This window comes from Pongo pygmaeus, chromosome 3, assembly GCF_028885625.2.
Source record: "Pongo pygmaeus isolate AG05252 chromosome 3, NHGRI_mPonPyg2-v2.0_pri, whole genome shotgun sequence".
Taxonomy (NCBI): Eukaryota; Metazoa; Chordata; class Mammalia; order Primates; family Hominidae; genus Pongo; species Pongo pygmaeus.
Window position 1 is genome coordinate 160,840,727 of NC_072376.2, and position 13,049 is coordinate 160,853,775.

General features: G+C 38.5%; 1 protein-coding gene across 6 annotated transcripts in view; it reads left to right on the forward strand.

Annotated features, from left to right (window-relative positions):
- The window catches only part of ARHGAP10 (Rho GTPase activating protein 10), a 337,402-nt gene that overhangs the window by 200,821 nt on the left and 123,532 nt on the right, over nucleotides 1-13,049 (forward strand). For all 6 annotated transcript variants that reach the window (XM_054486509.2, XM_054486510.2, XM_063664171.1 and 3 more), the window contains 2 exons: nucleotides 3,252-3,326; nucleotides 10,025-10,112. In XM_054486509.2, coding sequence (XP_054342484.1) covers nucleotides 3,252-3,326; nucleotides 10,025-10,112 — 163 coding nt within the window. The remainder of the gene's footprint in view (nucleotides 1-3,251; nucleotides 3,327-10,024; nucleotides 10,113-13,049) is intronic.

Below are 13,049 nucleotides of genomic sequence, written 5' to 3' on the forward strand. Positions count from 1 at the left end.
TTTTGTGTTTCTTGGCAACTTTCTTTTCTTTTTTCCAACAGGGCTGTGCAACCTCCTTTTCCTCCCTTGTAGTCACTGAGTGCTCCCCCTCAGGAAGGTGTGTCTCTGCTGCTGTGACTCCTTAGCGTTCTGAGTAGACTTAGGTAGACTAAGGGCTAGCCTTTGCTCTTCTGGTTCTTTAAGCTCTAATGAGATAGCGAGTAATTATTAGCTTGCTTGGGCTGCCATGATAAAGTATCACAGGCTGGGTGACTTAAACCAGGGCTCCCCGGTTCCCAGACCGTGGCCTATTAGGAACCAGACCTCAAACAGGAGGTGAGCAGCGGGCGAGCCTTATGGCCTGAGCTCCGCCTCCTGTCAGATCAGTGGCGACATTAGATTGTTATAGGAGTGCAAACCCTATTGTGAACTGCACATGTGAGCGATCTAGGTTGTGTGCTCCTTATGAGAGTCTAATAATAAATGTAATCCTCTTGAATCATTCTGAAACCATCCCCCCCACCCCAATCAGTGGAAAAATTGTCTTCCATGAAACCGGGCTGTGGTGCCAAAAAGGTTGGGGATGGGGGCTGCTGAATAAACAATAGAAATCAATTGTCTCACAGTTCTGGGGGCTACAAGTCCAATATTAAGCTATCAGCAGGGTTGATTTCTTCTGAGGCCTCTCTCTGGCATGGGGATGGCTGTCTTCTCCCTGTGTCTTCTCATGGTCCGCCTCTGTACATGTCTGTGTCCTCATCTCTTCTTAAAAGGCCTCCAGTCATGGTGGATTTGTGCCTACCCTGGTGACCTCATTTTAATTGAATTACTTTTTTTTCAAGACCTTATTTCTAAATACAGTCACATTTGGAAGTACTGAGGATTAGGACGTCAACAGATGAATTTGGGGGGATACAATTCAGCCTATAACAGAAGGAAAAATAGGACATTTGCAAAACTTAAAAAATAAGGAATAAAAAGCAAAGAGGATTTATTCCTTTGGGTATATACCCAGTAATGTAAATTGTCCTATTATACACACACATGCACATGTATATTCATTGCAACCCTACTCACAACAGCAAAGACATGGAATCAGCCTAAATGCCCATCAGTGATAGACTGGATAAAGAAAACGTGGGGTCAGGCGTATTGGCTCATGCCTCTAATCTCAGCACTTTGGGAGGCGGAGGCAGGCGGACCACCGGAGATCAGAAGTTCAAGATGAGCCTGACCAACATGGTGAAACCCCATCTCTACTAAAAATACAAAATTAGCTGGGCGTGGTGGCACATGCCTGTAATCCCAGCTACTTGGGAGGCTGAGGCAGGAGAATCACTTGAACCTGTGAGGCGAAGGTTGCAGTGAGCCGAGATTGCTCCATTGTACTCCAGCCTGGGCAACAAGAGTGAAACTCCATCTCCAAAAGAAACAAAATGTGGTACATAATGTACCATGGACTACTATGCAGCCCTAAAAAGGAACGAAGATCATGTCCTTTGCTGGGACATGGATGGAGCTGGAGGCCATTATCCTTAGCAAAGTAATGCAGGAATAGAAAACCAAACACTGCATGTTCTCACTTACAAGTGGGAGCTAAATGATGAGAACTCATGGACACATAGAGGAGAACAACACATACTGGGGCCTGTGGGAGGGTGGAGGGTGGGAAGAGGGGAGGGGATTAGGAAGAATAATTAATGAGTACTAGGCTTAGTACCTGGGTGATGAAATAGTCTGTACAACAAATGCCATGACACAGGTTTATTATCTATGTAGCAAACCTGTACATGTACCCCTGAACTTAAAAGTTAAAAAAAATAGTATATGTAACTATAATTTTTAAAAAAGCAAAGAGAAAAAGAGGGAACAAAACTTTACAAGGAAGAATGAATGCTTTTGTGTGTGCGCTGTGAGTTACAATCTGTAGGACACGTGTTAGTATCATCTCATTTCCCTCCCAGCATAACATAGGGTATAGGATGCAGTCCTTCATCTCAGATACAGCATAGAGGCTCCGAGAGGTTTCCTGTCTTCCTCCTGAGTGACTGAACTGACTTGAATCCAATTCTTTAGACTCTGACTAGTATTCTTTTCATCACTCCGAGCAGGGAGGTGAAAAGAAAGTAAACCCTCGTGGGCAAATTCCATGGCCTTTTGTTGTGTTATTCTGTTTTGGAAACTTTGGGGATTAGAGGTATCATCTGCCTGTCAGCCAGTTGTGTTCTTGTTACCTTTAACATTCGTAGCAGAGAAAATAAACACACAGCCAGAAAGCTGCAACTCATTTGAGAAGTAAATATAAGTCACATTTTTTTGGAAGTCATTATTATGAAAATTTTCAAGCATAAAAAAGTAGAGAGATTGGTACAATGAATTCCCATATTCTCATCCAGATTCAATAATTATCAAGATTTTGCCACAGTTGTTTCATCTATCCCTTTTTCCCTCTTAAAGCAAATGTAAGGTTACTTTCACCCCTTTCAGGATGCAACTTTAAACAAATGGAGATTTTCTTACCCTTAATGCCACTCAGTTTGCTAATTGCGTCAAAAATGTCTTTTCGTCATTGATTTGTTCAGATCAGAATGCAAATGATAAGGATATTTGTTCAGCATACCAAATTATGTTTGACAATACATTTTCTTTTATATGTCTCTTGTTTTCAGGGACAATTTGTTTTCAGATCTCTGTAGAGAGAGAGGATGCATTGATTTGGTTCATTTTGCAGTATACTTTGTGGTGATATTGATTTGAAGTTTCGCAGCTCCTCACTGGACAGGACATATAACAACTTTAAAAAAAAATTAGTTTTGCTTTAGTTTTGAACGAATTTCCATGGTTTTCAAGAATCATCCAAACAATGATTTCTTTCTGTGTACTACTCATCACCATATTTTTAAAAGGCTAAAACTTTTGAAGAAAAATGTAAATAAGTAAATACAATAAACATAAAAGTTTTAGTGCATCTTTACAAATTGGATTGGTATTCATTTCAATGTATCCATGATACTTAACTAACTTATTAACATTGAGGCATTTCATTTTTGTCCACATGGAACATTGTTTGCTGAGATTATTTTTTTAACCACAACTCACAGATAAAAAGCTAGTAAAACAAGTTGTTAAACACTTGCTTTTTTCAAAGGTTATTTTTATAGTTAACAGGAATGCTGCTAATGTTAGTTAGCAGAGATTTTGAATGCAACTGTTTGATGGTTTTTAAAATATGATAGTCTTTTATTTTGCTAATAGTTTGTTTCTTCCCATAGGTATAAATGACCAAGGATTGTACAGAGTTGTGGGGGTGAGTTCAAAGGTCCAGAGACTTCTGAGTATGTTAATGGGTATGCCTCTTTTCTAATCATTTTTCCATGTGTTATTTGTGTATGTTCATTGACTTCACAGCTTAATATCTCGTAGTAATGTAGAGAATACTTGTCATTCCATTCCTCTACTTTCTAGAGGAGTTTTCTGCCGAGCAGAGACAATTGACCCACAGAAGTAGATTAGTATTTGCATCAGCATAGATTGTCTGTTACCTCTTATTAAGAAATGAAAGAAAAAAGAATGCACCCTCTGGTTGACTATCTTCCTGTGCTTGCTTCTCACAGGGAAGTGGCAGTCAGGCCTCTATGATTTGCATGGCTTCCAAATAGCCTGTCCAGAATTGTGACAGTACATTTGGTTGGACAAGACCACTGGGACTCGCTCATTTTTATGGAGCTTCCAAAACTGTCATTTGACAGCAAGGGTCTGATTCTCAGGGATTCATTGGTATTCACAGTGGCTTGTTTGTAGTTCACACCAGGCTCTCCTCCAGAACCATGCATGCTCCATCTGTGCTGATAACACAGTGTTCTTTGGCATCGCAGAGTAGAGGAAGCCAGAAAGTGAATTCATTTCATTACCCCAGACATTATGTGAATGACAAAGCGCTTTTACATTACACACTGCTGTCAGTTCATTGCCACCTGTAAGACACTCCACTTCTCCCCCACCCCAAAACAGGCTGCCTCTTGAAGAGTGATGATAACTCATCAGGCTAGAGGGCCTGTGTATCAAACCAATCTGTCATTATGATCTTGCTACATATTAATTTATTTGATACCTTACTTTAATTAATCAATATTAACAGTGCCCTCAGGTGTGCTGTGAATGCATTCCAACCTGTCTGCATCTTAAAACATTATAGCAGAGAGTCATTTTTAGGAAGCATGAGCCAAGTTGAATAAAATCAACTACCATGCTACGGATAGGATTGCTTGTTTGCCTATATTTGAATTAAGGATTTAATAAGCAACAATCTTTTGTAAGCTATTAACCACAGGAGAAATTGCCCATCATCAGTTGGAGAGCCTTATTAGAATACATTCGCTTCCATAAGCTGTTTTCATTTTCTGCCTCTCTGGTTTAACTTGGGTGTGCAATTTTGGCAGTCAGATTTTCCTTTTTACCAATAGTGGTCTCCAAATTAAATAGACTCAGGTTGCCAGTGGTTCAGTAGCAGCTGGAAGAATTTAATGGGACTACAGCATCTGCTTTTACTTAATTTTAAAATTAGAAACACTTCTTTCATTTCCAAGATGGTGTTATGATGATTAGAACTGGAAGAGTATATTGATAACAGAATGGGAAATGTGGACTGAAAGGCACATTTTGCTGGTAAATTGGTCCTAAGGACCTGGCATTATTTTTATTATCATCTTGTTCCTGTTCAAGGAAAGTTTGAACAAGGATTTTTCTGTGGTCACCTTGAAGTGCTAAGCTGTCTCAAAATTTGTTGGTCATCTCATAAAATTCTACGTGTACAGCATTGCTCAACTCAGCGTGGTAGTTTGCTCTGCTCATGGGAAATGTCCCAAGCCAGTCCTTAACTTACAAGGTGTTTTTAAATATCTAAACCCTCAAAAAATTCATGACCTGGAAAACTATTTTTACTTTTCATGAGCCTCAGAGTAGAGAAGCCCAGGACATGAGTGTGACACAACCTTACACATATTGCTGGCAGGGGAAATGCTTATGTTTTCAGTAATATCATTCTGCAAACAGAGGAAAGTTAGAGAATTGATGTGAGACAGATACTGACTTGTTACCTCCTCATTAAGCCATTCATTTAAGAGGGTTACACAATATACATTTGTTTTGAGTAATCTATAAATAATTCCTAGTGTGAATTTAAGATTATCAGTCAAAAACTTTGGATTTTCATTAGCATTAATACCATTTTCTTATTACCTTATGCTATCAATACAAACCTTAGCCCTTGACAAAATATATTTACTTGCTATTTCCTAATCAATTAAATGTTTCCTTATTTCTTTCCTTTTATCCTGATTGAGTGGACTTGTCTCTTTTTTCTGGTATGTTTTCCCCTTCATATTGAACACTGATTGAGTGTTCAAATGGAAATAATTTAATGCCTCTTCCAAAAGAAGGGTTTTAGAGTTTTGAATAGTCATGTCTACATAATCTTAGGGGTATTTTTTTTCTCCAACTTTTCCCATTTTGCTGCGTTGTTAGAGGGTTACATGTATATCCTGAAGAGGAAAAAATTGTGTGGGTCTGCCAAATTTTTAACTTTGCTTTTTAAAAGCAATTAGTGTTTATTATTATTCCTGCAGGTAATAGGTTTATTCCAAATTTGAATTTTTTCAAGGAACATTTTGTTTGTAATGCATTGTCTTTGTAGAAATGGGAAATAATTTAATTTTTAAGTATTTGAGAAACAGTCCCAAGCCATGTACTATTTTTTGAGGAGAGCTGCCATTTATCCAATTCTCTGTAGTTTTTGAGAGCTAATTATTTACTTTAGAATTTTTTATTGCCATTTTTACACAAAGTACTTTGTATTGTTTGTTAAGGTGTTTTAAGTCTTATTTAAATACTCATGCAAAAGTTTATAATGATTTCTAAAAGGGTATATGCTTAATCTCTTGCATGTTTTTTCACTTGTCTCTTTTTTCTGGTGTGTTTTTAAAATAGAGAAAAATGTTTCTTTCCATTATCCTTCTCTCCATCCTCCTTCTCCTGCCCCTTTCTTCCCTCCTTATCCTCTTTATTCTCTCCCTCTTCTTTCCTTCTCCCCTAACTCCCAGCTGGCATGAAATAGCAATGACACTGACCATAGAAAACTGTCAAAATAGAGGCAGTTATTCTCCTCGAGGCCAGGTAAAGGAGCAGGCAGCTGCCTTCCTCGGTGATGAGAGGGTATTCTTAGTTGTCTTCCCCTCTGGGAGCCTAAGGCAACTATCCGCTGGATTTCCAGCAGTCTCTGAGCCTTTCCCTGGACCAAGCTTCTTAAGTTGCTGAAAGAACATGCCCATATGAGCAGATGCCTGTCTTTTTCTTCCCCTTTGCAGCCTCTGAGACAGGGCGCACAGATTTGGTAGAAGTTATTGTTTTTGTAAAGTGGAAACTTAGCACAGTTGGGAAAGGTAGGGAGAAATATCAGATGAATTGTCTTTAGGTGAGTCATGGTTTTTTAGTAAATGGAGTGAGAATGTAAAATATCAATTACAATAGTTCATGGTAGATTAGAACTGATACTAGGTAGAATTGTTACGCATTCTTCCTTCTTCCCTACTTTAGTTTAAAACATCAAAGCAGAAGAAGAGGAAATTGTGAGAAAATGTGGTAGTAGCTTGTGTGGTCTGGTGAGCTCAGTGGTTAATTCTAAATCTGATTTGCAAGAAGGGCTGGATGACTTTATTTTCACACATAAAACCACAGAAAACAAGAAATGAGAAGAGTTTTACTTGAAAACCATTACCTTGTTTCCTTTGTAGGACAGCCTTGTCACATAGATTGGGGAAAATGAACTAACGTAGCTGAAAATTATAAAACATATTTTCAAAATTCATCCATTCACTGTGCTTTTTCAAGTACTTTAAAATTGGACCTAAGTCAGTGTTGAGTAGGGTGCTAGCAGCTGCATAAAATTGCACTTTGCATTTAGGTTGGACTGCAGATTTTCAGTTTCAAAAAAATGACCAGTGGTTACGTAAGTGTGAAACGTTCACCCAAATAAAAAGTCAACTCTTTTTATCTGTGCTTGTTAGTTTAGATTTTTAACAAACCCATGAAGTGTCCTTCCTTGGTCAGAAAGGAAGCAAATTGTTTTTATCTTTCTTATGGTAGAACATATATTCTGAATGAACCCTCCAAATGTGTTTTCACATTTGAATCCCAAATAATTATTAAATTCTGCCTAGTCCCAGTGCATTCACTGATTGTAAAGGACTGCTAGGGATGATTGAGCTATTTGAAAACAGTGAAAATTTAAGAGAGAATTAGTAACATAGACACTGTGTAGTCATTTGCTTCTGATGTGACAGCTGCTTTTTATTCCATGAATTTAGAATGATGGCTTATTTTTCCATAGAAAGAATATGATTCTCAAAATACGGAATCATAATTTGGTAGAAAGCTGGAAATAAAAGATTTCCTTTAGAAACCTCTTGGATTTTAAAAAGGTGGTTTGCTGGTAGCAAGTTGATTGAAAATGTTATCTGACTTGTATGTTAAAATGAGATTTAAATAATTGATTTAATGAGAGAGAGAATATTCAGTTACTGAAGTAATTGGTTGGCAAAGCCTTTAGAACAGAATTATTTAGTCCTAGTTATAAAGGATCGCACCTTTAATCAGGGTGCTTAATTTGATTTCTTGAATATATCTGTGGCTTGTCTGACAAGCTCAGTAACAAATGAGTTCTGAATTGCAGGAACTGATCAAAATGTAATCAGTGTCAATTGCCATTGTTGTAGTTTACTGCATATTGCTGTCAGTTGCTGTAATCAAGAAATGTTGAAGTGCTTTAAAAGTCTTCAGACCTTTGAGTAATTGACCTCATATGTATGATGCTATGCCTGTGAAATAACCATCACTTCCTGTTTTACTTTATCTTCAGAAAGTTTCAGCCCAACATTGAGTTGTCATCCACCCTTCATCATCCCAAGCCTAAAACTTTTTAAGTGGCATGCGTGACTTAATGTGGTGGTCCCATTTTGACAGGTTTTTCTTTTTAGTGTTTTTAAAAAGGAAATGCTAACAAGATGTTTCCTTCTGTATGAAGACAAATACAGTATAAGGGAGGAAAAAACCCTGAAACAACAAGGTTTTTTTTGATCTTAGTTAAGACATCATCGTGGAGTGAGGGAGAAATAGTCCTTTCCATGAATCTCTTATTTTCTCCTTTGCATAGTAGGCGTGTAGAAAACCGGGCAAATTGATATCGCTGGCTCAGTATCATTTGTCATAACCCATTTCCTGCTTCCTCCCTTTGGGTAGGTACCATCACTGCTTGCTTATACTTTTTAGTGGCTCAGCAGTGGCAGTAACCTGCTACATTTAATTATTTATGGAAATCTGTATACATTCTTCATTTGCCTTGATGCTCTCAATCGTTCTATGAGAGCATTTACATTATCTCCATTGTGCAGATGAAGATCTGAAGTTCAGATAGGTTTGGAACTCACTTGTGGTGGTATGGCTGGGCCAGGTTGTTAGAGGCATGTAAGCCCAGCTTTGTGATACCCATGCTGCACTCCTCCCTGCCGCCATGCCACAGCTGAGTGTACCAGCCCAGAGTTCTAAGAGTCAAAGATGCCACCGTACTCCTTAGAGGTTTGCCTTTCCTGCCATCCTTTCATTTTATTTCTACCAGGATTGACGCTTTCCTTTCCTCAATTTACTAACTCTCCCATCTCCTTTTTTTTTTCTTGGTGCCATATACCTTTTCTTTAGAACTTACTAGCCGTTTTGAATTTTCTTCTTTTACTTTATAAAGAAGCAACCCTATTAACTGACTTACCATTTGAAAGGATGTTTGTAAGAAACACATCATTACATGCTATTTGGATAAAGAAAACTAGTTTAAGTTAGAATGGATGTCTGGAGTGTTGCACAGAGGCTTCCAATAAATATTTCCTGGATGAGTGTATATATTATAGTGTTAATGTGAAAGGTTAAATGTAAATGACTTTTTAAGTCTCTGTGTAGTCATTTTCTATTTTGGTTGTTCATATATTAATTTCAGAAAGATAGTCTAATGAACAGAAATCCTGAAAATCTGAGACCAAGTTTATCATCCTTTCACCAGTTTGTTGCCATTCTGATAGTCATTTTGCCGTTCATGGGGCCACCCTCGGTTTTCTGTGTCATGATGATGCAGGATTTTTTTGCTCCTTGGTTCAGCTAAATCCGGGTTTTTGTGTCATCACCAGGAAAAATTAGACGTGCGGACACAGTGAAGGGTGAGGAGAGTGGAACTTATTAAGCTAAAGGGGAGCACTCAGCAAAGAGAGGGGGTCCCACCAGCGGGCTCCCACCTCTTATATTGAACGCAAGGCCACCACACATGAATTGAAGAGATCTGGCTCCTCCTTTGCATAAGGCGGGAATTCCCAGTAGCTCCACCCTGTTCCCCCAGTGCGCATGTGGGCCCTTAGTCTGAGCCACTCCACATTGATTTATTTCCTTTACTGAGCATGTGTTAAAAGACCGAAATTTTCACCGTGGGCATGTTTAGTCAAGCCTTATGTGCACAATGACCTGGGTGGATCGGAGGTTCCCTGGGGACTCTACCCTACTTAGTTGGCTGTCTCCTGCCTCTATCAGTATACAGCATGAGGGCAACAATGCCACCTAAAACACCTCAAACCATATGCATACAACTGAAAGTGCCACTTGCTATAAGCCAAGGCTACTGAGTGATACTGTTAACGATGACGATGATAATAATAGCTATACATGAATTACATTGTGGATGTTGAAATAATATACTATGTCTAATTCTTCCTTACTCCCAACCCATCTCTTATTTTTTGCTTTGATCTCTACTACAGATTTTCCGAAGTGCCAGAAGTGTCTAGTCATAGAACATAACTTACAGTATTTTAGAGAAATTGTATATATAATGTTTTCCTAGGAAACCGCAGGATTGTGGTTTGCTCATTTAAAAATGGAAGCTTTGTGAGCTAGACAAGAGGACCTTTAATGATCAAGGTTTTAATTATTTTTTTCTTGTTTGCTTGCTCACTAGATGTAAAAACATGCAATGAGGTGGACCTGGAGAATTCTGCAGATTGGGAAGTGAAGACAATAACAAGTGCCATGAAACAGTATTTGAGGTAAGCTCCTCTCAGCAGCAAGAAAGAAGAAAGGACTATTTGGATCTGTAACATAAAACAGATGCCAATTATGTACATAAATATCAATAGTTAAATTAAGCCTTATTTTAAAAAGGGAAAATTTATCAGGTGTCTCAGTGTCCCAGAAAGAAAGGTAACTAGTAGATGCACATCAGTAATTAAGTAAATTGCAACAGAACAGAAATTGACATAGACTTGGGTTTTAAAATAGACGTTTCTTGTGGATGAACATTTTGGGAATTAAACCCTATGAAACAACTTGTTGAGGCAGATGATTGAATGAAGGCTATTTATTGAATTCATTGTGTCTTTATATTTTATGCTGAAATGATTTTTTAAAGTTTAAATGATTTGAACTTAAAGGCTTATGACAACATGTCAATGCAAAGCTCTTTGAAAAGAAGTTTACTTGGTGAGGTTTTAAGATAAAGTTGTTTTCTATTTATAATAGAAAATATTTAGGACTAGAGTTAGAGGGTAGCATTTTTTTTATGAGTCACTGTCCTTTTTTTTTTTAAAGAAAACTTAATGATAAGCTCAGGGTTAGATGAAGAACAAGTATATATAGACAGTTAAAAAAAAGAATGAAAAAAGATCACAACTGTAATTTTTATATGCTGTGGTTCTGTTGGGGACTTAGATTTTCCACTGCAAACGAATGGCCTAGGACCAGTTCTTTTTTTTTTTTTTTTTTTAAGATGAAGTCTTGCTCTTTTTCCCCGTGCTGGAGTGCAGTGGCACAATCTTGGCTCACTGCAACCTCTGCCTCCCAGGCTCAAGCAATTCTCGTGTCTCAGCCTCCTGAGTAGCTGGGATTACAGGCTTGCACCACCACACCTGGCTAATTTTTGTAATTTTAGTAGAGATGGGGTTTCGCCGTGTTGACCAGGCTGGTCTCGAACTCCTGACCTCAAGTGATCTGCCTCCCTTGGCCTCCCAAAGTCCTGGGATTACAGGTGTGAGCCACCATACCTGGCCTCAGGACCAGTTCTTTTTAACCATACATAGGGTTGTTTTTCAGGTAAAAGTTATTTGGGTTCCGGTGGATACATTTGAATCAACTTATACGACATATTTTGTATTTTTAAAAAATTATGAAAAATTTCAGATACATAAGATGAGAGTTTAGTGTAATGAACCCTCATGGCTCTATTATCCTCCTTCTTGAGTTGTCAGCATTCCCTCCTTCTTAATTCATTAATCTTCCTACCTGCCACTGTTTTTTTGTTTTTTTTGTTTTGAGACAGAGTCTTGCTGTTGGCCAGGGCTGGAGTGCGATGGCACGATCTTGGCTCACTGCAATCTCCGCCTCCCAGGTTCCAGCAATTCTTCTGCCTCAGCCTCCTGAGTAGCTGAGATAACAGGCACTTGCCACCAAGTCTGGCTAATTTTTTGGTATTTTTAGTAGAGACAGGGTTTCGCTATGTTGGCCAGGCTGGTCTCCTGACCTCAGGTGATCTACCCACCTCAGCCTCCCAAAGTGCTGGGATCTACCTGCCACTTTTTAAAGATAATACTTTAAAGATTTTCTGAAACATCATATTACTGTACCCATAAATACTTCAGTATTTATCTCAAAAAGTCATTTTTAAAAAGTCAATCAAAATATATAATTATTATGCACAACAAAATTAATATCCAGCATTCAGTCCATGTTCAATTTTTACCAACTGTCTTCAAAAAGTCATTTCATATTTGGTTTAAATCCAGCAGGATTTAAACTGTGCCAACATTTAACTTGGTTGATAGGTTTTAAGGCTACTTTAATCTCTACATTTCCTCCCTTCCTCCACCACTGGCATTTATTTGTTGATGAACCTGGGTCATTTTTGATTATATCTTCGTGATAGCAATTAACATGTTTCTTTAGCCATCCTGTGTCCCGTAGATAAAGATTTTTCAAATGGGCTTTGTTAGAGTCAGGTTTTATTTTCTTTATTTCAAGAATGCATTGTAGGCCGGGCGCGGTGGCTCACGCCTGTAATCTCAGCACTTTGGGAGGCCGAGGCAGGCGGATCACGAGGTCAGGAGATCGAGATCATCCTGCCTAACATGGTGAAACCCCGTCTCTACTAAAAAAAAAAAAAAAAAAAAAAATTAGCCGGGCGTGGTGATGGGCGCCTGTAGTCCCAGCTACTCAGGAGGCTGAGGCAGGAGAATGGCGGGAACCCGGGAGGCGGAGCTTGCAGTGAGCCAAGATCGAGCCACTGCACTCCAGCCTAGGAGACAAAGCGAGACTCCATCTCAAAAAAAAAAAAAGAAAAAGGATCCATTGTAGTGGTGGTATATTCTTTCTGTTGTTTCCCATCAGGTAGCCTGGGTTGTCTGGTTGTCCCACTTTTTAATGATATAAAATTTATCCATGGGTGATAGTTATGTATTACCTATTTTCAAGTGCTTTGTGTAAAGAAGATGTTTTCAGCCACTGTTGTAAATTTTTTCTTAAACTGTTATGTGCACTATTGTTATTCCTAATTGATAAAGGGATGTATACTTATATCAGTATTGCCACTGATAGTGACTAACTGTGGTTTAGATGAGGATTATGGTAAAAATGAATCTTGTTACTCCCAACTCTAGGATAAGAATTTAAGTTCCCTGAAGATAGGCATCTTTTAAGTCTTGTTCACTGCAGTATCCCCAGCAACTTGGAGCTGTGGCTGAGAAATTAGAACAGTGCTTCTCAACTGAGGATGATTTTGTCCCTCAGTGGGATGTTTGGCCATGTTTGGAGACATTATTGATTTTCACCATTGCTGGTTTGCAGTGCTCCTGGCATCTGGTGGCATCTGACATCCTGCAGTACATAGGACAGCCCACCCTCCCCTGACAAATAATTATTTGATTCAAAATGTCAAAATTCTGAGATTGAGAAAGCTGTGTTAGACAGATGAAGGAAAGAGTAGGTAAGGGATA